The sequence below is a fragment of the Dama dama genome, chromosome 20 (genome assembly GCF_033118175.1).
Source record: "Dama dama isolate Ldn47 chromosome 20, ASM3311817v1, whole genome shotgun sequence".
NCBI lineage: Eukaryota > Metazoa > Chordata > Mammalia > Artiodactyla > Cervidae > Dama > Dama dama.
In genome coordinates this window covers 24355960-24380924 of record NC_083700.1, presented here as the reverse complement: position 1 = coordinate 24380924, position 24965 = coordinate 24355960, and the positions used below count along the sequence as shown (strand labels likewise).

The 24965-nt window shown below is 37.6% G+C and overlaps 1 protein-coding gene across 1 annotated transcript in view; it reads right to left on the bottom strand.

Moving 5' to 3' along the window:
* Window positions 1-24965, bottom strand: part of NOTCH2 (notch receptor 2) — a 173386-nt gene that overhangs the window by 122967 nt on the left and 25454 nt on the right. The window contains exon 2 of the mRNA XM_061121027.1: window positions 1919-2000. Within this exon, the coding sequence (XP_060977010.1) occupies window positions 1919-2000 (82 nt within the window). The remainder of the gene's footprint in view (window positions 1-1918; window positions 2001-24965) is intronic.

Genomic DNA, 24965 nt, shown 5'->3' with positions numbered 1-24965 from the left:
CAATTAAATAAATAAATAAACAAGTGAATGATGATACCTGCTGAGCATCTTTTGGTTCAAGAAACATATTGTTGAGCACTAGCTACATACCAGACTGAAAATGCACAAGACCAGGACCTCTCATACTCTAGTGGGAGAAACAACATTATCAACAAATGATCATAATATAATGGGTTAACTACCATGAGATAGCTAAATAATAGAATGAAGCAAGTAACTAAGACACCAGATGCCAAAAAGAGACTAAACAAGATTGCAGTGGCCAATTCTAACATATTAAGTTCCTTTCCCTATTATCTCCAGTTGTGCTTCCATTCTTAGAGGAGACTACATCACATGTTTTTGGTTGGATTTTTTTTCCCAGCTAGAAAAACTAAGTGAACAGCCTATAATCAGCTACATAAAAAATTTCATTTCCAAGGTTATTTTTATTCCAATCCAAATAACCTATTGTTAAGCTTTACTGTCATCACAGCTTAAAATATTTTCACTTTGGTGAAGAAAATTTTTTCTGACTTGGAAAAATTCTTGTTCATAACATTAAAGAACTTAAATCCCGGTGTCAGAATAGACTTGATTGGAACAAATGTAATTATTACAGTTAAGTTATTCAGCTAAATATCCAGAAAAGAAACAAAACTATGTTGGATAAACTCACTTAAAATGCTTATCAAGCACATACTTCTACCAAAGCAAAGAACAAATACACCCCAAAAGAAGTATTAAAGAAGATAAATGTCATACTACCAAATCTTATTTTCTATTAAAGAAATAGAATGGATACATGTTCCTATCAAAAATTTTCAATTGAGGTAGAAGCGGGGGAAATTATCCACAGGAAACCTAGAGAAGCAATTTAAAAGATTACCTCACAGGCTTCCTCAAACAAAAAGTATGGCTACACTTCATGATCAGACAGGAAGAAAAGAAACACTCTTGAGAACTAGCCTATACTCCCTAGTCCTACTCCTCATCCTAATTCTTCTCTAGCGTGGCTAGTGTGTGCATGCTCAGCTATGTTCAATTCTCTGCAACCCCATGAACTGTAGCCACCAGGCTCTTCTGTCCATGGAATTTTCCAGGCAAGAAATACTGGAGTGGGCTGCCATTTCCTAACCCTAACCCTTATTCTTTCAAATCCATATAATGACCTTCACCCACAGCCCCTTCTCCCTACTCCATCCCTACAGGCAAGTGTGCATTTTCTTCTCTCACAGACTCTCCTTCAAAACTGGATATTTTACATTAGGAAAAAAAAAAAAAAGTGTTACATGGCTATAATATTTACCTATGGTAGGCAGAATTAAAGTTAACATGCATTTGGTCTGACTTAAAAACAAGATCAGAGCTAACACATTGAGAATAGATTCTAATCTGAAAACTGAAATTTTCTTAACTGAAAGATTTCTTAACGATTAAACTGAAAAATGTTAAAGAATATACTCTCTGGGCTTCCCTGATGGTTCAGTGGGTAAAGAATCTGCTTGCAATGCAACAGACACAGGAGACGTGGGTTTGATCCTTGGGTCAGGAAGATCCCCTGGAGGAGGAAATGGCAACCCACTCCAGTACTCTTGCCTGGAAAATCCCATGGACAGAGGGGCTTGGTGGGCTACAGTCCAAAGGGTCACAAAGAGTCAGACATGACTAAGCGACTAAGCACACAGGCAGACACACACACACAAGCTACGCACTGAAAGTCTTTATCATTATGAAAAAGATAAGGGTAAGACAGTAAATTCTTATTAACCATTTATCTGACATCCAAATCCTCATCTTCCAAAAAACTACATCAGAAAAGTTAGTGAACCAGTAACATTTCACAGAGGTATTAAGTATACGAGAGTAGAGCCAAATTTTGCCCAATTTTCTACTGAGGAAAAATAAGATACATGAAAAAAAAAACAGAAAAACTTACTTGCAGTATCCTGTACCATTGTGGTAGGTAACACATATTCCTTCATTTACACAGGGCTCATAGCCATCCCGACATTGCAATGCTAAAAATAAAAACAAATGCACATTAGAAATAAGTCACTAATCATAACCCTTAGACATTAAAGAAACATCCAATTCAGATCATCTTTTTATCTTTTGGCTCCTGGGGTCATAAAGTAGAAAAGCTCATCCCAAGAGTCTCTTCCCATAGTAACTGCTCTGTGGTCTTGAATGGCATTCTAAATTCTCTGTGCTTCTATCTCTCTAGGCTGCTACATCCCTTTCCCAATGACACTATGAAAATTAAAGTTATGCTATCCAATCCATGATATTCCACAAGCATCTTGGGATTTGGACACTTCAGATAAGCAATGTAAGGATTCATCAATGAATATTCAGGAAAACTGTAGATACTAGGTCACCATGATATCAATGAATTACTTAAGCCTTCACGTGAAGTTTCAAAACAGGCCACTTTAAGAAGTAAACAGAAACATCAATAATATTCATTCAATAAACTATATTTGAGAGCCTAATGTGTACTAGATGCTGTATTAGGATCCAGAAGAAAAGGCAGAATAAAAAACATAGAGAAATAAATAAAACATAATCTCTAACTAACTTCAAGGGGCTCAAACAAAGATGGGGAGTAGACCATGAATAGAGCTTGTAGAAGAGGGGGGATATCAAAGTAAAGAAAATGAAAAGTTAATTTTATATATATATAAATAAAATAATAATTCTCAAATTCTTGAATCCTCATTCCCATAGTAAAAAGGCACTTCACCATCCTAATTCCCTCCCAAAAGAGACTGCTCAGAAATAAACAGCAAAAGCAGAAACCTTCATTGAGTTCAGCCGAAAGAGGAGGAAGTCTACCCAAAGGCTGCCACTTGTTTGCTGGATAGTTACAATACCCTGATCGTTTAGCTTTTAGAGTTAGAATTTTCATCACCAAAATGCTTATCAAGAATCCTAGTAACAATTAGAAAGGCAAGACAGAAAGAAACCTTGTCAAACAATAAAAACCAAAATGAAAGTCCATGAAACATTTTCTAGAAGATTATGAAGATATTCATCTCCTAGGATGGTTCATATAAAAATACCTGAAAGCAAAAAAAAAAAAAAAAAAAAAAACACCTGAAAGCAAAATTGAGAAGGCCCTGGTTTTGAGTTTCCTCTGTGCTTATCACTCTATGAATAGAGTGTGCATTATCACTCTATGAATAAATTACAACATTAGAGGCTCTAGGTCTGCCCTTCTGGGGCATACTATCTTCTTCTCACAGCAGGGCCCATGCACAAGCTAGATATTAGAACAACTCCTCTACTAACAATTGCTGCATGAGAACCCTTTGCTTGTCCACTACTGTTAGCAACTGGTGAAAGTTTATAAAAATCTCATCTCTTAAGGTAATAATATTTTTTAAAACTAGTAACAATAGTTAACACACAGCAATATTGTTCTAAAGCACTTATATAGACTAATTAAATCTTCCCCACACCCCTAATGAAGTATTTAATTTCATTAAACTCATTTCCACAGAAAGCATAAGTGACCTACCTATTGTCACAACCGTCAGTTAAAGAGCCAGGATTTGAACCTAGGGAGACTGGATCTCATGAGAGAGTCTGTCCTCTGAACACAGTAATATGCTGCTCCCCACTATGACACTTTTCTTCCCAAATTTGGCAGAATAGGTATTAATATACCCATATATTGGAAAGTGAAGGCCAAGGAGATTAAGAGACCACCTCATGGGGCACTCCACCCTAGCACTAGCTATGACACTGCAGGGCTTTACTGAGTCCAGCCCCATCTCCATGACAGCTGTTGGGATCACACAAGCAGTCACTAGGTTGTAATCCGAACAGGCATATGCAGGAACAGGGTCATCTTGCTGTCCATATCCCACTTCCCTGTAGGGCTCAAATGCTCCCTCTTCCCACACTGATAAGCCCAATGCAACAACTATAATTAAAACAGTTAATGTCAGGTTATTTCCTCCATACCAAAGTTCTCAAACTGATTTTTTTATTCTCTTTAGACATTTTTATTAGTTTCAATGAGAACTTCCTGACTTTTTTTTTCCTATTTGCTTTTTTCTTTAAAAAAAAAAAAAGGCAGCCTCTCAGTAGGAAAGGAATGTCCTGCAGGCACAGAGCAAGCCACAGCTCTGTCCTCCCCCTGCAGGAATCCTGGTGCAGCAGAGGGAGTCAGAAGTCCTGAAATCCTGTCCTCACCACAAATGAGCTACACCCCTGCAAGAAAAGCAGAACCTTGTGGGGGATCAATCTCCCAACCTGTAAACCAAATGGGGGTGAACTAAATACTCCTGCAGGGTCCCCTGTGACCCAACAGTGACAGCTCCCTCATTAACAGAACATGAGTGCCATGCCTGGTGCCTAGACAGCTTTATCCAGAAGGATATAAGAGGCCAGCCACCTGTGACTCAGAAAGCCATGGATGCAAAGGAAAAAAAAAAAAAAATCAGTCTGTTCCTATTAAGTGTCCTGGCAAATCATTACACTGACAGGTTCAGAGAAATATAAACAACCTAAAGTCAATATGTGGCAATCAATATAGAAAATAACTTTACAGCCTAGTCTCAGTGAACCAATCAAATTCAGTGACAAAAAGGAGGTGGGCTTACAAGGCTAATAATTAATGCTATGTGACTGATCTGCAGGATCATGCTACCTTGAACTTTTAACATTTAGTAAGCCACAGTTCTGGGTGTTCATTGGAAGGACTGATGCTGAAGCTGAAACTCCAACGCTTTGGCCACCTCATGCGAAGAGTCGACTCATTGGAAAAGACCCTGATGCTGGGAGGGATTGGGGGCAGGAGGAGAAGGGGACGACAGAGGATGAGATGGCTGGATGGCATCACTGACTCATGGACATGAGTTTGAGTGAACTCTGGGAGTTGGTGATGGACAGGGAGGCCTGGCGTGCTGCGATTCATGGGGTTGCAGAGTCGGACACGACTGAGCAACTGAACTGAACTGAACTGAAGCCACAGTTATCAAACTGGTGTGTATCAGAATCATCTGGAGGGCTTGCTAAAACACAAACTGCCCAGCTGCATTCCCACAGTTTTTGAGGGAATCAGTCTAAAGGGGGCCTGGGAATTTGGATTCCTAACAAATTCCCAGGTGATGCTAATTCTGCTAATTTGAGGAACCACACATGGAGACAACAGCTGTATTAAGGCATGATAGTCCACTTTAAGGAATCTCCTAAGGCTGTATAATACATTGGAAGTCTTGGATGATGTACATGACAATATAGTGCCTGAATGAATGAATGACCAATAAAAAAAAAGTAAAATTTGGACACTACTTTGTTCAGGGGCTATTTCTAAAAGAATACTGTAATTATTTGTCATAAAAACAGAAGTTAAAACTTTGATAACTCAAAACCATGATAGTGAGATTATGAAAGACCTCATTTCAAAATTCACCTTACTGTTTCCCAATATAAAACAGTTAAACTTCATAAAATTTAAAGCAGCTTTATATCTGCAGAGTAGAAAGTGTTCAATCACACTAATCAAAGAAATGATGCTTAAAGTGTTGTTTTAAGAGACTCAGAAAAACTAGTCACTCACAAAAGGAGTGACTTTTTCCAGAATTTTCATCTTAAGCTACAGATGTTACTCAATAACTACTGCTTGATAAATATCAATCTCATATACTGTGTATCCGTATGTGCACGCCCCTGCCCCCCAAAAGGGCAAAAACAAAAAGAAGCAGTAGATTCCAATTTCATCACTCCATCACTTGGCAATGTGACACAGCATCTAGATGCTAAATTTCACACATTTTCTTTTTTTTTTTTAATTTTGTGGCTCTTGGGCTTTTCTCTAGTTGCAGTGCAAGGGCTTAGTCGCCCTGCCGCATGTGGGATCTTAGTACCCTGACCAGGGATCGAACCTACATCCCCCACATTGGAAGGTAGATTCTCAACCAGTGGACCACCAGCGAAGTCCCCACATTTTCTGTGTATTTGGGGACTAGTTTTCCAATATTCAGAAACATACAGAGGGAATTCCCTGGAGGCCAGCGGTTAGGACTCTGCACTTTCACCGCCCAGGGAATAGGTTTAATCCCTGGTCAGGGAACTAAGATCCTGAAAGCCACAAAAGCAAAAAGGAAAGGAAAGAAAGGAAGGAAGGAAGAATGAAGAAACAAACATACTTACAGTGCATCTACTATCTGAGATACAGGCCATGATGTCAGAAAAATCATGTTTTATTAGTCCCTGTCCACATGAACCTTATTTCTACTAGGCAAAGACATAATAAATGAATAAATAAAGTTAACTCACAGTGGTAAGTGATAGATTCTACTGGAAGCAGAACCCAGTTCTGGGATACAATATAACCAGGAAGGCCAGAGGTAGAGGGACCTACTTTAGATAGGGTGACTAGGCAAGGCCTCTCTCAGGTGATAAGACCAAGTATCATGATGATACAGGGAAAGAGTGATCCCGAAAAGAGGAAACCAAGTGTAAAAGCCCGAAGATGGAATGAGACTGGTATTCCATGTTTGTATGGCTAGAAATTATTAAACAAAGGAGAGACTAACAGGAGATAGCAAGGAAGGTGGGCAGGGGTTAGACTACAGCTTCTACTTTAGGGGTGAGCACAGACTACTGGGCTGCCCTAAGCAAGAAAAATAATACAACCAGATCTGTGTTTGAAAAACTCAGGACCATTAAATGCTCCAGTGTCAGGAAGGGTTTTTTTTTTCCTTTCTGATAAAAGCTTATGCAAGGTACTCCTTTTTAGACTAGGCTGAAGCTACCCATTTTTTCAGCTCCCCCCAAATGGTAAGGATTTTAATCACCTCTAACCTCCCAGAAGTATCACTTGCAACGTGTCCTTCCACCACTTGCCCGTCTACATATAGTGGCTTTCAGTTCTTATTCAATTCTCAAAAGTTATTTTCAGCTTGGCTTTAGAAGAACCAGCTGAAAGGTCGGTGCAGTTCCTTGGGTGGATACAGTGCCAAGCCTGGCACTTTTTCTTCCAGGGACAAGTTGCTTCTTAATTCTTCCAGTCTAAGCCCTCACCTGTGCCTTCAAGATCACAGCCCACAATGGGTCCAACGTTACCAGGAACCGCTTTGAATGCAGCCTTTAGCTCAAATAGATCACCACGAACTCAGTTCCTTGCCTCCACTAGTATCTCAGCTTCCTCTTGATTGCTACTTCCCCTTTAGTATCTAAATTCTGCTCCTTCCTCCCAGCACAGCTTGCCTCCTGCCCAGCCCAGAAAGCTTCCCCTGGACCGTTCTGTCCTCTCAGGCCAACCCCTACTCTTGTAACACTAATAACTCACTAATAAATGCTAAAAAGTTTAGCATTTAATTCTGTACTGTCTTCTAACTCAGCTTTTATACTTCTAAGTTTCTAGAGGATAGAAACTACTTCTCTTCTGTATAATTGAGGCAATCTAGTTCAGTGATTAAAGCATAAATCAGGATCTCAGCTGGAATTCTAGCTCCCCCATTTACTATCTCTCATTCTCTTTGTGCTTTCATTTCTTACCAGAGCCCTGATAAGAATTAACTGAATTAATGCATTTTAAGAGCCTAGAACAATGTCTTACACATAGTAAGAACTCAAAAAAGGATTGCTCACATAGTAGGAGTCCTGCAATGCAGGGACAACCAAGTTTGATTCCTGGGTGGGGAAGATCCCCTGGAGAAGGGATAGGTTCCCCACTCCAGTATTCTTGGGCTTCCCTTGTGGCTCAGCTGGTAAAGAATCTGCATGCAATGTGGGAGACCTGGGTTCAATACCTAGGTTGGGAAGATCCCCTGGAGAAGGGAAAGGCTACCCACTCCAGTATTCTAGCCTGGAGAATTCCATGGACTGTATAATCCAGGGGTGGCAAAGAGTTGGACACGACAGAGCGACTTTCACTTCGCTTCCTTTCACATAGTAGGTACTTGAATTCTTTATAAATTGATTTCATTGTAAATGGTGGCTTTAGAGGAACTTCTTGTATCAGTCAGACCCCACTTTACACAAACTGAGAAATCAAGAGTCCTAAGAAATTTAGGTCATATTATAAATAAATGGAATAAATGCTTTCCAGCTGTCACCAATAAAGGTCTAATAAAAGAGATACTAAACTGCTATCTAAAAAAAAAATTAGTCACTCATTGCTTTAAAAAAAAAAAAAAAGGTATAGCACTGCAAGCATAAGGAGAAGTAATTCATGAAAGGTAAAATAACACTATATATGAGCAAAAATGTCATTCAGGTTTAATATGATGCTTTTAATATTTGTTAAACAACTACTCTAGAGCACAGCCCATTACTAATCATTGCAAGAAAGTCAAACAGAGAAAAAACAATTCCTATCCTCAGGGCCCACACAGTCTAGGGAAGTTAGGAGTAGGGACAGATAGAATATGACCTGCCTCAATGACTCTAAGATAAATAGGAATGAAATAAAAATTGCTTTTATTGTATACCTTTGGCAGGCCTTCTCTCAATATCAATTTCAGAATCACTCCAGAAAGAACCTTTAAGAAATACAACACAAACCTTTGTTGTTTAAGTATAACTCAGTCCAGACAAGGTTCTAGTATTTATTCATGTTTATCAGCTTCACTTGTATATAAATACAGCAAACAACAAAATAAACTGTCATTGATTTTAACCAGTTCCAGTGCCTCAGGAATTTACCCATTTAGGGACAGACCTCAGGTATCCAACTTACTGGAATCGTCCTTAAAAATTTCTCTAGGCATTTACCTAAGTTTTTCCAAGGCTTTTCAGTATCATGTCAGGTACGTATCACTGGTCTAAAAGCCTCCCTTTGTTTTCGGAATCTCTAACATGAGTAATTAAGTCTGCACCCCAGCCAGTGTAATCTGAGCAGCCTTCAAATGTGTTTCACTTGTTGCATTAACATGTAATCGCTTTAAATTGGCATTACTTGCTGCTTTGTAGCCTCTTCAAATAAGCCTCTGTCTGCTGTCTGTCTCACATGATTTTTTTTTTTTCCCATATCCTGCTCCCTCTGTCTGCAGGATGGTATCTATTTGTGCTTTTATATCCACAGATGACTCAAAAGACATTTTACTGCCTTGAATGGCTGGGGTTCCTAAAATATGTGAAGAGGAGGTACAGAGGGCCCTTTTAATTTTCTTTTCAACATTTATGCAAATTTCAAGTGGCAGCATTTGAGAAAGATGAAGTCTCAGCTTACACCCTAGGACCCTGGCTGTGGCTGGCTGCTATTGCTTCAGGCACATGGTGTCTGGAAGAAGCTCAGTAAAATGAACAAAGCAAAGTTTTCTAAAATGACTGCTTGCATTATTACCAAAAATAGGAGAATTGAAGGCAGACAGGGAGACATTAGGGATTTGCAGTAAGTCTCACAGCACCCTGCAATTTCAAACAACAAAGCTTTCACTAAATTTTTCATTCCATTTTTTTGGGATCAAGCCATGAAAAAAAATCCAAACAAACAGAAGTGCAGAAGCTTCAAATCCCAAGTAGTACATTTAAATAAAAACAAAGTGGAGAAACATCTGTCTTCCTCTTTGAAATCTGCCTTGATAAAAAGGCACATAAATGCAACAAGGGAGATACTAATTTTATTTCCCTGATATCATTTTGAGGATTTCTATGCCCCTTACAGGTATTATCTAATAGGACATTTGTTTTCTACTTAAGAGATACCAGACCCACAGAAATTGACTTAAGATATAATATTCATAGCAAAATATTTCCACTTTTTAAAAACTGGTATGCCTTGATCCTAAAGGAAATCAACCCTGAATATTCACTGGAAGGATGGATGCTGAGGCTGAAGCTCCAATACTTTTCGAAGTATTGACTTCGCGATACGACAGACACCTGACGCAAAGAACTGACTCATTGGGAAAGACCCTGATGTTGGGAAAGACTGAAGGCAGGAAAAGAAGGGGATGACGACAGAGGATGAAATGGTTGGATGGCATCACCCACTCAATGGACATGAGTTTGAGCAAGCTTTGGGAATTGATGATGGACAGGGAAGCCTGGCGTGCTACAGTCCATGGGGTCGCAAAGAGTTGGACACGACTGAGCGACTGAACTGAACTGATTGATTTGGTTTCCCAGGTGGCACAGTGGTAAAGAATCTGCCTGCCTGCCAATGCAAGAGACACACAAGAGACTACAGTTTCAATTCCTGGGTCGGGAAGATCCCTTGGAGTAGGAAATGGCAACCTGCTCTAGTATTCTTGCCTGGAAAATTCCATGGACAGAGGAGCCCAGGGGTCCATGGGGTCACAAAGAGTCAGACACATTGAGCACACGCATACACTCACATGTCTTGATTTAAGAAAATATAACCAACAAAAAACTGAATTTATAAATAAGGGTATTTTTTATATTATTTATAGCATTTTTGTTTTATAAAACATTCATCCCAGTGAGTTGATGAATCTTGAATAATCTTTGACTTTCCAGTTTTGTCCTATTTTATAATATTGGATTTACTGCAAAAACAAAATCCATTAACACTTGCTGTGCTATATTTATGTATGCTACATGCTATGTTTTTTCCTTTTTCTTTTGTTTTGCTGTATTTTTTAAGACTGCAGAAAAATTAATTTGTGAGTTAAATTTGAATTTCTTAGTTTGCAGGTGAAAATGGACTTACTCTTCCATATGAAATGCAAGATGTGAAAAGTACACATACACTTTTAATTCAGATGTCTTTGTATAACCAGAACCTAGAACAGTGCCTGGACCATAGGAGGTATATGCAATACTCGTAAGATATTCAATGAACTATCTATAACTCAGTCAAAACCTATTTAAAAACTCAATCATCAGTTTATGTGTCTCAAACATTCTAAAGCTCCAATTTTAATAAGTGTAGGGATACCGTGCTTAATAATTCTGATTTCATATTGTGTAAGAGTAGAAAAGTAAAAGAAGAAGGAAAAAAGGATGCAAATTTTCTGACCTTTAACAGTGATGAAAAATTGAGAGAGATCTTCACAAATCTAAAATATCTTTGGAAGTTCCTGTCTTAAAATTTGCATGAATGAAGACACATCCTCACCCATGAATCTTTTTTTTTTTTCACCCATGAATCTTAAGCCATGTGTATTATGGTAAGAATTGATTTAAATGGTTTAAATAGAAGCCAAATAATTTACATCTAAATGGCAAATGAAGAGAAACATAGTTATAAAAAATTCCAAGTGAATGCTAAGATAGCATGTACCATTTTCCAGTACCATTTTCCCCCTGAGTAGATTCACTGACTTGCACGTGTGCTAGGTCACTTCAGTCATGTGCGACTCTTTGCAACTCTATGGACCATAGTCCGCTAGGCTCCTGTGTCCATGGGGGGTTCTCCAGGCAAGAAAACTAGAGTGAGTTGCCATGCCCTTCTCCAGGGGATCTTCCCAACTCAGGGATCGAACCACTGTCTCTTACACTTCCTGCATTGGCAGGTAAGTTCTTTACCACTAGCGCCATCTGGAAAGCCCAGATTCACTGATAAACATCCACAAAACAATAAGCACCAATATGGTCCAAAGTAGCTCCAGGGTATTTCTTCACTGTAAGTATCTGTGTGCTGTGTTCAGTTGCTCAGTCATGTCCAACTCTTTGTAACCCCATTCTGTCCATGGAATTTTCCTGGCAAGAATACTGGAGCAGGTTGCCATTTCCTACTCCAGAAGATCTTCCCACCCCAGGTATTGAAACCACATCTCTTGTGTCTGGCATTGGCAGGTGGATTCTTTCCCACTGGCACCATCTGGTATCTTTTTGTAAAGTGTCACTGACCAGAATAGTTAACAAGGTTTTCATGTCCAAAAGGGTCAGAATCTTGGTGTAATAAAACCCAACAGAGGGTAAGACGTTATATCATATTTGGATTAAAATTATTCTCTACACAAAGGACTAAATATTTTTGCATTCCTTAGTGGCAAAAAAGGCCAGTTGAGGTATAACTCCATTGTCTTATATCTTCTATTATCTTTCCTGTTCTATGGTCTCTATCTGTTCTGTTATCAGAGACAAATTCTGCCTGTCACCAATTTCCTGTACTTGCAGTAAACACTCCCATTTTAAAGTTTTCAAAAGACTATTTTGTTAAGCACAGTTCATTTTTCAAAAAGTCCTTAATTTTAAATACATGCTTTTAAGTACCCTTGATGGAAAAGAATTTTATAAATACATATAATCTTCTTGCTACCCACCCAAAAGAAACAAAGCATCCTTTTAGCTTAAATTGTTCAGCATGCTTTTCAAACAGAGTAGACAATTTCTACTGTTTGTTAATTTAGAGGTATATCCTAAAAAGAAAGAAATGAGGGACAAAATTATGTCAAAAATGAAAATTTAAAAACCTAAATTGTATATGTTATTATATAAAATTATGGAAACTTCCCCAAACCAAATAGGGAAAACCCAGAGAACAGCTTCAGATTTCCCCATGGGCATCCTTCCTCACAGGAAGGATTTTTAAAAATCGCTGGTTGGCAGCAATAAATGTTACTCCCAAGAATCAAGTCACTGGAACACCACAATCAGTGTATTAATGCTAACACATAATAGGAGGTCTGAATCTTATAGGAAGTCCCATGAAACGTCCTGTAGTCAGAGTTTGCAGAGGCTAAATTCCTAACATTTGGGTTATTTCTCTATTATTATCTGGCTCACAGAGGCCCTATATCTACAGCCAAAACTAAACCCTATTCACCTGTGGACAATATTCAACTCAAAATTCCTTCACACATCACTGAGAATTGTCTAAACCCAAGAGTTCAGAAGGTCCTGAACCATAGGTTCATACCCAGAATATTCCAGATAAGCCCACAAACCAGCACTGCAAGGAAAATATCTAAGTCTGGAGATAATAAGTGCATATAATTCCCATTTCCAGAGAACATGCCTGGGGCAACAATCTTGGAACAGGGACAGGTAACAGAAGGAAAATATAAAATCTTTATTAAATATCAAGGGGAAATGAAAACATGAAACATAGCCCCAAATTTCTACTTTTATTTAGTTTTATTTTCAGTCTCTCCCTTCTTTTGGTTCTTCAAACACAAATCTATGTCAACTCACACAAACAAAACTTTGGCCCCACAATCAACAGGAAAGAATAATAATGCATGTTTTAAAATATTTGATGAAGAGGTGCTAATTTCAAAGTTTAATCAATTTCTCTGAAAAATCCTAGTCCTTCAACTCCAAAAAACTTTCATCTATTCATATTCTTTCTTTACTGTGTTGTATAAGCAAGAATTTACCTCTAAGATTACTTAGATTTCTGTGGAGTCACACCAGGCATTTTAATAAAAACAGCCCAGGACACTAACAGTCACAATTTGGCCTGCAAGTGCTTGTGTCCATTCTTGCTCTTCTAATTGTTTCTGCAAGAGCCAGAAAGACAGCAAACACAAAATTTTGTACACAGGCTTATCTCATTGTACTGTATTTTCCTTTATTGCACTTTATTGCATTTTTACAAGCTGAAAGTATATGGCAACCCTGCATGGAACTAATCTGTCAGTGCCATTTTTCCAAAGGCTACTCCTCACTTCACATCTCTGTGCACCCTGAGACGTATTTTGGTAATTCTCACAACATTTCAAGTTTTTTCATTATCATTTTATTTGTTATGATGATCTGTGATCAGTGATCTGATATTACTATTTTAATTGTCTTAGAGTGCCATGTATTGTCCCCATATAAGACAGTGAACCTAATCAATAAATATGTGTGGTCTGACTACTTCACCAACCAGCCACTCTCTTATCTTTCTCCCTCTCCTTGGGTTTCTATATTCCCTGAGACATAACAAAAGTGACATTAGGTCAGTTAATAACTCTACAATGACCTTTAAGAGTTCAAGTGAAAGGAAGAGTCACACATCTAGCTTTATATCAAAAGCTAAAAATGATTAAGCTTAGTGAGGAAGCCAAGTTGAAAGCTGAGAGAGGCTGAAAGCTGAGCCTCCTGCACTAAATGCTTAGCCAAATTGTGAATGCAAAGGAAAAGTTCTTGAAGGACATTAAAAGTGCTGCTCCAGTGAATACATGAGGAATAAGAAAGTAAAATTGCCTTATTGCTGATATAGAGAAAGTTTCAGTGGTCTGGACAAGAAGAACAAACCAGTCACAACACTCCCTTAAGTCAAAGCTTAATCCAGAACAAGGCCCTAGCTCTCTTCATTTCTATGAAGCCTGAGAGAAGTGATGAAGCTGCAAAAAAAGTCTGAAGCTAGCAGAGGTTGGTTCATGAGGTTTAAGGAAAGAAGTCATCTCCTTAACATAAAAACAGAGTGCTAAGTAGAAGCTGTCGCAAGTTATCCAGAAAATCTAGCTAAGAAAATTAATAAAAGTGCTTTTCAAAGTAGATGAAACATCCCTATATAGAAGATGCCCTCTACAACTTCCACGGTTAGAGAGAAGTCAATATCTGACTTCAGAGCTTCAAAAAACAGATTCTTCTGTTAGGGGCTAAAGTAGCTGCTAACTTTAAGTTGAATCCAATGTTTATTTACCACTCAAAAAATCCTAGGGCCATTAAAAATATGCTAAATCTACTCTGCCTATGCCCTATACATGGACCAAAGCCTAGATAAGAGTATACCTCTTTACATCATGGCTTACTGAATATTCTAAGTCCACCATTGAGACCTACTACTCAGATAAAGAGTCCTTTCAAAATAACACTGCTCATTGACAATTCATCTGAAGTTACCCTAGGGCTCTGATGGACATGTACTATGAGATTAATGTTGTTTTCATGGCACCAACACAACATCCTTTCTGCAGCCCATGGATCAATATGTAATTTTGATTTTTCAAGTCGTCTTATTTAGGAAATACAGTTTGTAAGGCTACAGTCGCCTTAGATGGAGATTTCTCTGATGGATCTAGGCAAGGAAATTGAAAACCACCTAGGAAGGATTCACCATTTTTAAATATTATTGAGAACATTCGTGATTCATGGGAAAGAGGTCAAAATATCAACATTTAGGAGTTTGGAATAAACTGATTCAAACCCTCTTGGATGACTTTGGGAGGTTCAAGACTTCAGTGGAAGCCCTGCCCTCCAGCAAGCCAGTGCCAGCCCCAGAGCCCCCAGGTCACATGGTCAATTGCATGGGAACCCTAACCTGCCTTCAAGCTGGCCTACATCTACTGCATGAGACATGACCTGCAGTCAGCCAGGCCAGGAACCAGTCCCACTGATCAGCCTGCACACAAGAGTTACCCCTGATACAACAGTAGAGTGGACACGGCCTACACAGGCGATACCCTAGGATATATAGCTGCAGTGATCAGAGTAGAGCATGCTGTTGGGCCCAATGGCACATCTCTTACATAAGGCTACTTCTCTAAAATCAGGAAACATAACTGACCTACTTAACACAGAGAAATAAACATGGCAAATCGGGCAAAATGAGGAGAAAGGGTATATGTTCCAAATGATGGAACAAGACAAAAATCTTAGAAGAAGAATTAAACAAAGGGGAGATAAGCAATCTACCCAATAAAGAGCTCAAGGTAATGACCATAAGGATGCTCAGCAAGCTCAGGAGAAGAATGGATGAACACAATGAGAATTTCACCAAAAAAGTTACATAATATAAAGAAGAACCAAGCAGAGTTGAATACAACTGAAATAAAAAAAATACAATAGAAGGAATCAACACAGGATTAGATGATACAAAGGAAAAGATAAGCAATCTGGAAGACAGAGTAGTGGAAATCACTGAAGCTAAAGAGAGAAAAGAATAAACAACTTCTAAAAATGCAGTTTAAGAGACCTCTGAGACAACATCAAGGATACTGATATTTTTATTACAGGCATCCCAGAAGAAAGAGAGAGAAGAGCACAGAACTTATCTGAAGACTGATAGCAGAAGACTTCCCTAAACTGAGGGTGGAAACAGACATACAAGTATAGGAAGCAGAGAGTTCCCAAACAAAATGAACCTAAAGAGTTCACACCAAGACACACCATAATTAAATGGCAAAAAAAAAAAAAAAAAAGAATCTTAAAAGCAGGAAGAAAAAAGCAACTAATTAAATACAAGGAAACTCCCATAATACTATCAGCTGACTTTTCACCAGAAACTTTGCAGGCCAGAAGGGAGTGGCACAGTATATTCAAAGTGATGATGAAAGGGGAAAACCTACAACAAAGAACACTCTACCCAAAAAAATTATCATTCAGATTTGAAGGAGAGATAAAGAGTTTTACATATAAGCAAAGGCTGAAAGAGTTCAGCACCATTGAACAGGCTTTCTGGAGAAGGAAATGACAACCCACTCCAGTATCCTTGCCTGGAGAATTTCAAGGACAAAGGAGCCTGGTGGGCTACAGTCCATGGAGTCACAAAGAGTCAGATACAACTGAGCAACTAACACACACAAATAGGCTTCACAGTATAAGGTTAAATGGACATCACAAAGCAGGAAAAAGACCACAACTAAAAATATAAAAATTATGTAAGAAAAAAATCTCACTGGTAAAGATAAAAATACAGTAAAGGTAGTAGATCAACCACTTATAAAGCTAGTATAAAGGTTGAAAGACAAAAGAAGTGAAATATATAGATATCTATGTTGTTGTATATGAGCCTCAGGGTAACCACAAACCAAAAATCTGTAATAGATGTACAACAAAAGAGAAAGGAGTCCAAATACAATACAAAAGATAGCTATCAAATTATAAGGGAAAAGAACAAAAAGAAATAGAAAAACAACCAGAAAACAATTAACAAAGGGCAATAAGTACATATTTATCAATAATTACTTTAAATGTAACTAGACTAAACACTCTAATAAAAGACACAGCGTAGCTGAATGGATGCAGAAGCAAGACCCATATATATGCTGACTACAAGAGATTCACTTCAGATCTAAAGACACACAGAGACTGAAAGTGAGAGAGTGGAAAAAGATATTCCACACAAATGTAAACGAAAAGAAAGTTGGGGTAGCAATACTTATATGAGATAAAACAGACTCTAAAGACTAACAAGAGACAAATTAGAGCACTGCATAATGATAAAGGAAGCAATCTAACAAGAAGGTATGACAACTATAAACATGTGTGCACTTAGCAAAGAAGGACCTAAATACTTATGTATGTATTAGGTCCTTATGTATTAGGTCCCTGAAAATGAAAGTCACTCAGTCGTGTCCAACTCTGTGTGATCCCATGGCCTATACACTCCATGAAATTCTCCAGGCCAGAATACTGGACTGGGTAGCCTTTCCCTTCTCCAAGGAATCTTCCCAACCCAGGGATTGAACCCAGGTCTCCCACATTGCAGGCAGATTCTTTACCAGCTGAGCCACATTAGGTCCTTATGTGTTTAGCAAATATTAACAAACAAAGTGAGAAAAAGACAGTAATACAATAATTGGGGACTTTTAACATTCCACTTACATCAATGCACAGATCACTAGACAGAAATGAGTAAGGAAATGCTGGCCTTAAATGACACATTATACCAATGGATTTAATAGATATATATATAGAACACTTCATTCCAAAACAGCAGAATATAATTCATTCCAAGTGCCCACAGAACATTCTCTAAGAAAGATCACATGCTAGGCCATAAAACAAGTCTCAATAAATTTAAGAAAACTGAAATCATATCAAGCATCTTTTCTAACCATGATAGTATGAGACTAGAAATCCATTACAAAAAAAAAAAAAAAGACAGTAAGAAAGCATGCAAACACATGGTGTCTAAACAACATGCTACTAAACAATCAATTGGTTACTGAAAAAAATCAAAGAGAAAAATAAAAAAATACTGAGAGACAAATGAAAATGGAAACACAATGAGCAAAATCTATGAGATGCAGCAAAAACAGTTCAAAAAGGGAAGTTTACAGTAATACAACTCTACCTCAGAAAACAAGAAAAATTTCAAATAAACAATCTAACCTTATACTGAAAGGAACTAGAAAAAGAAGTACAAAATCTACAGTTAGTAGAGGGAAAAAAACAATAAAGATGAGAGTGAAAATAAATGAAATAGAAACTAAAAAACAACAGAAAAGATCAACAACATTAGGAGCTGGTTCTTTGAAAAAATAAATGAAATGGATAAATCTTTAGCCAGAGTCATCAAGAAAAATACTGAAATCACTAAAATCAAAAATGAAAAAGAAGTTACAACAAACACCACAGAAAAACAAAGAACCATAACATATTACCACAAGTAATTATGTCAATAAAATGGACAACCTAGAAAAAAATGGATAAATTCCTAAAACTGTAAAATTTCCCAAAAATTGAATCAGGAAGTACAAAATATAGCCAGACTAATTACCAGAATTTAAACTAAATCAGTAATTTAAAACTTCTCAACAAACAAAATTGAAGAATAGAAATCATATTATCATCTCGATAGGTGCAGAAAAAGTTTTAGACAAAATTCAACATCCATTTATGATAAAAGAAACTCTCAATAAATGAATACAGAAGGAACATACCTCAACATACTAAAGGCCATATATGACAAGCCCTCAGCTTAATGGTGAAAAGCTGAAAGCATTTATTCCAAGAGTAGGAACAAGACAAAGATGCCCACTCTTGCCATTTTTATTCAATATAAATAGTATTGGATGTTCTAGCTACAGCAATCAGACAAGAATAAATAAATAAATAAAAGGAATTAAAATAAAAGAAATGTATAACTATCACTGTTTGCAGATACTGCTACATTATACTATATGTCTATATACTATACTATATATCATTGTTACATTATATATGTAGAAAATCCAAAGAGGCTACCAAAAAGAAGAAAAAAACTATTAGAATAAATTCAGTAAAGTTGAAGGATGCAAAATACAGAAAACTGTTGTAATTCCATACACTAATAATAATCGGAAAGAGAAATTAAGAAAACCATCTCATTTACAACTGTATCAAAAAGAATAAAACACCTAAGAATAATGCTAAAAGATAAAAGACTTGTACTGGGAAAACTATAAGACATTAATGAAAGGAACTAAAAATGACACCAACAAATGAAGAGATATACCATGCTCATGGATGTGAATCAATACTGTTTAAATGTCCTAACTGTAGAAAGAAATCTACAGACTCAAGGAAATCCCTATCAAAATATCAATGGTATTTTTCACAGAACCAGAATGAATAATCCTAAAAATTCTGTATGGAACCACAAAAGACCCTCAATAGCCAAATAATCTTGAGAAAGAGCAAAGATGGAGATATCATGTTCCCAAACTGAAACTATATTACAAACTGTAGCAATCAAAACAGTATGATATGGCACAAAAACAGATACACTGATCAATGGAATAAAACAGAAAGCCCAGAAGTAAACCCACATTTATATAGTCAATTAAAAGGAGATAAGAATATACAGTAGGGGAAAGATAGTCTCTTCAATAACTGCTGTTGGGAAAACTAAACAACTGCCTGCAAAATAATCAAACTGGACTACTTTCTCACACAATATACAAAAATAAATTCAAACTAAATGAAAGACTTAAATGTAAGACCTGAAACCATAAAATTCCTAAAAGAAAACATAGGTAGTATGGTCTCTGATACTGATCTCAGCAACATTTCTTTGGATTTGTTTCTTCAGGCAAGGGAAACAAAACAAAAACAAATGAATAAGACTATATCAAACTAAAATGCTTTTGCACAGCAAAGGAAACTATCAGCATAACAGAAAATGAAAGTGAAAGTCACTCAGCCATGTCCAACTCTTTGGGACTCCACAGACTATACAGTCCATGAAATTCTCCAGGCCAGAATACTGGAGTGGGTAGCCTTTCCCTTCTCCAGGGGATCATCCCAACCCAGGGATTGAACCCAGGCCTCCCCATTGCAGGTGGATTCTTTACCAGCTGAGCCACGAGGGAAGCTCAAGAATACTGGAATGGGTAACCTATCCCTTCTCCAGCAGATCTTCCCAACCCAGGAATTGAACCGGGGTCTCCTGCATTGCAGGCGGATTCTTTACGAACTGAGCTATCAGGGAAGCCCAGAATAATAACAGAATAATACTCAGAATAATAATAATAATAACAACAGAATAATATTCAGCCATATAAAACTTGCCATTTGCAAACAACATAGATGAATCTGGAGAGTAGTATGCTAAGTGAAATGTTAGAGAGAGAAAAATACTATAAGATCTCACTTTATATATGGAATGTAAAACACAAAACAAAATGAACAGGCTCACAGATACAGAGAACGGATGGTTGCCAGGGGAGAGAGTGTGATGAGGTAAAAGCAAAATAAGTGAAGGGGATTAAGAGGTATAAACATCCAGTTATAAAATAAATAAGGCACAGGAATATAACATAAGGAATATGGTAAATAACACTGCAAAAACTTTGTATGGGACATATGGTTACTAGACTTATCATGGTGACCATTCTATAATGTATGCAGATGTCAAATCTCTATGTATTAAACCTGAAACTAATAAAATATTGTATATTAACTATATTTCAATTTTTAAAAAAAGACCTCAGTGGACAAAACAACTACATATGTGGTAGATATAACAAGAGACCTTTCATTAGAAGTAGAGCCTGAAGATGTGGTTATATTGATCAGTTTCATGATAAAACTTTAACTTAAGCATACCATGATTATCATACGCTTCTTACAGATGAGCAAAGAAGGCAGTTTCCTGAGACAGAATCTACTCCTAGTGAAGATACTGTGAAGACTGTTGAAATGACAATGAAGGATTTAGAGTATTTTATTGAACTTAATTGATAAAGCAACAGCAGAGTTTCTTCTCTTCTCGACTGATTTCAATTCTGAAAAAAGTTCTACTGTGGGTCAAATGCTATCAAACAGAATTGAGTGATACAGAGAAATCATTCACAAAAAGAAAAGTCAATCAATGCAGCAAAATTCATTATCTTATTTTAAGAAATTGCTGCAGCCATCCCAATCTTCAGCAACCACCACCCTGATCAGTCAGCAGCCACCAATATTGAGACAAGACTCTTCACCAGCAAAAAGATTACAATTTGATGAAGTTCTCAGATGGTGGTCAGCACTTTTAGCAACAAAGTATTTTTTAATTAAGTTATATATTTTTTTAAATAATGCTATTACACACATAGTAGACTACAGAATAGTGCAAATGTAACTTTTATATGCCCTGGGAATCCAAAAAATTCATGTAACTTGCTTTATTGGGATGGTCTGGTACTGAACTCACAATATCTCCAAGGTATATCTCTACATCAGTAAGTGACCATATCAAAATTTGTTTGTGTCTTCAAACAAGGGAAGGAAATCTAGGTTTCTCTATCTGCAGCAACATCTGATTTGGCGAAAGTTACATTGCCTTTAACAAAGGTTTTCTTGGTTCTAAAGAGGCTGAAAGACTCCCCTTGTCCCAGTTTCAATCCAGAGTTCTCAGAAAAAGCAAAAGCAATGATCTAAACTCCAATGTATTAAATTAAAATTTGAGGGGTAAATCCAGTAAGGGGTGTTGACTTTCTGGAGTTCAGTGCTTCCCCTACTCTCATAAATGAGTCATAAATTCCTAGAAGAATTTTTTTTTAAGCAGATGCCCTGGCCTACCACTCATTTCATCTGCTTTGCTGCACTCCTCCTGCCTGGCAGCCAAGGGAGTTCCAGCAAAGGAGAGAGATTCTGGACTGGGCAACACCTGCAGCTTGTCTGCTCCACCTAGCTTCAGCCCAGCGACGATGCCAGGCACAGGGAAAATGCTTGGAAAATCTTTGCCAGCCAAACTGTTGAAGGAGCAGGCCAGTCACTTTCTATCTCCCTCAAAGAGAACATAAACAAGTCCTTAATTTCCCACAAAAGAAGACAAAACTAAAATCTGCAAAATGATAGTTTTGTTCTGGCTTTCTAAGGTCACAATGACCTGACAGAGGAGATATTTTAATCTCTTTGTTTATCGCTCTTAAAACGCTCTCCTCAATAAAAATTCATTCCACTTTGGGAACATGGGAGTGACACTCAGGTTGAACAAGAGAGATTTACAAAGGGAGTTTTACCAGTTATGCCACTCCAGGCCTAGTGGAAATGTCCTTCTCGCCATCACCTCACCACATTAATAGGATTAAGTCTTTCGGGAAAGCCAGCATTAAAGCAAGCAACCCTTAATTCAAGCACAGGCACAAAAGATTTAGTGAATGTAGTTATTAGTGTATTAGTGGTTGCTGGTGATTAAATAACATCTCTCCTCCTCCCCACCAAAGCACACATTACCTCATCAAAAACATTAAAACCAAGGCATTGTAATCACTTTGGCAGTAAGCCTAAATATAAGTTACCACACAAAATCTCAAATACTCTAAGTTTTATACTAAAAACATCAAATGAGTCAAGTACCCTTTCCCTCAACGTAATCTGGCTCCAGAATTGTTAAGTAGAACAAGTTTATAAATTTAAGCACGTGAGCTTCCACCTCCCTCCACAGAAAATAACCCCAAATCATCAACCTTCCAAAGACACAATACCTTACCCCTCAAAGTATAACTCTAAAGAAGTGAATTTCAGAAACTGGCCAATTGTATCCTAATTAAGTTAGCTGGTCAGTGTCCTCCCCAGTAAAATGAGACTCACAAGCAACTGTTGTGCTACAGTCCACAAGATCACAAAGAGTTGGACAGGACTCAGCATCAACAACAAGCACTTACAGATGGAGTTGGTACTGATTGGCAACACAGGCTTCCCTAATGGCTCAGACTATAAAGAATCTGCCTGCAATTCAGGAAATCCAGGTTTGAACCCTGGGTCAGGAAGATGCCCTGGAGAAGGAAATGGCAACCCACTCCAGTATTCTTTCCTGGAGAATTCCATGGACAGAGGAGCCTGGCAGGCTATATATAGTCCATGGGGTCAGAAAGAGCTGGACACAACTGAGGAACTAACGCCTTCACCCAGGATTAACATCCCAGCACAGGAATTTTCATCTTATTTCTACCTATGTCCTCCCACCCAAACCTACAAGCACTCTAAGGCCAATGTGAACACTGTGGCCAAACAAATCACAAAGTCAGCTCCCACCCTCAATTTCTCAGCCCTGAGAAGGCTGAATATACCCAGATCAACTGGCCAAAGATAATATATAATAAAAGAACGTTCCTACTTTACAAAACATTTTCATAAAAATGATCTCATTTGATCCCCAAAACAATCTTGTAAGTATGCAAATCATTATCAGCACCATTTTACAGAAGAGGAAACTGCAACTCAAAGAAATAAGGGACTTATTCAAAGTCATTCAACACAAGATGGCCAAACCAGGACTAAAATACAATTCTTTCACCTACTAGTTCGGCATCCTTTCACTCAGTACACCTGTTGCAATGCAGTCAGAAGAACTTGATGCCCACAAAACCCTGCAAGCCTCTATCATGCACATGTGTGGCTGTAACATTTTCATGTATATAAGCACCCACATACCAGCTACATATACAAAAAACACTCATGCCAAGATCAGCTAATGACCACAGGCTTGTCAAAAACAAAGGCAAGACTGAGTTCCCAGGGTAAGACAGGCCATCAATGCTGCCTTTCGGAACCACTCTTCATGCACATGCCCTAACAAGGACTGACATCTATTCACTAGTATCACTCCTACCTCCACAACAAAAGAAATACACTTTTGAAAACTTGCCAACTCTAGGATTCAATATGCTACTATGTATTATTTCTTAGGAAAAAGACAAAACAAACTTCTCTATAAGAGAACAGGTGAAATTGTATAGAGTTCTTCCTTTGTAAAATTGTAACCAGATGCCACTTCTTAACAATAGAGTAGCATCACAGAAGCAAAGGGAAATTATGGAATCAGATCATAAGAATGATCACACCTTATCTTGATGAGTTTGACTTCTACAAACGATGACCCAATTAAAAGCAGGCAACCTATCATCATTTGATGAAGCTACCCATAATTCAAGTGATCAGAAATAAATTCCTTCAAAGAACACATGTGCGGTGAAGTTAATAAAAACTGAACCACTGAACAGGAAAAGTGTGGCCTGCTACTCAGAGAAGATGGGTAATAACTAATGTGGTAAACCAAGAATCCATGAGAGAGAGAATATTTTCCTCATCTGGTCTGCTTCTCTCTAACTAAAGATATCCACTGAGAGGAAAAAAAGACAAAAACTCACCTTCCCAAACCAAGAAATAAACTATTCAGACACATACCCATAGTGATATTGGATCCCACTTGAGAAAACCTCAGAAAGCTAAGAGCACTGTTTTTCCTTAAGACTGAAAATATAAGACTCTTCTCTTCCAAAACCAAAAGGATAAATTTCATTACTACAGGTTGATATTTTGTTCCATAAAATAGCACCTTACTTCATATCCATACCACTAAAGAACTGTAGAATATAATGACTTGGTAAAATAGGTTACTTTTCTGTTTCTCTTACTGTATTTTTTAAAGGATCTCTGACACCATATATACTAATACACCATATGCCAATCCTGGTCCATAAATTGGTGGAGAAATTAAAGTTTTAAACCAGAATTGGTCTATAACAAATAACATATTCTCTGTAAATAAGTGTTCCATCAAAATTCAGGAAATCTGATGACAAAAATCTAAGAAAAGGGGTTTTTTAAAAGGTTCAGGCAAAAGAGAACTAAACAGCTATAATTGAGAGAGGAAATGGGCAAGTTTTTTGTTGTTGTTTTTTTTTTCATCTAAGCCCTATTTCTGAAATACCAGCTCTTTGCTCAGTTGGAGGAAAACCACAGGACTTGGAATAACTCACTTAATGTACTACCCCTCCTTATGTTAAAATGACACTGTTGACTCACCCTCAGTAGGACATGTGCTTGGTTTAACTCGTTTTTCCAGTAACAGTAGTGAACTGAGCTGCTCTAATTTTGAAATGATTTGCATCCTCACAACTGAAATAATATTAGGAAATACCTGCATATACATAATACATGCCCCTGAGCTTGTCTGGCTCTGCCGTATAGCCAGTGACTTTTATCTCTCT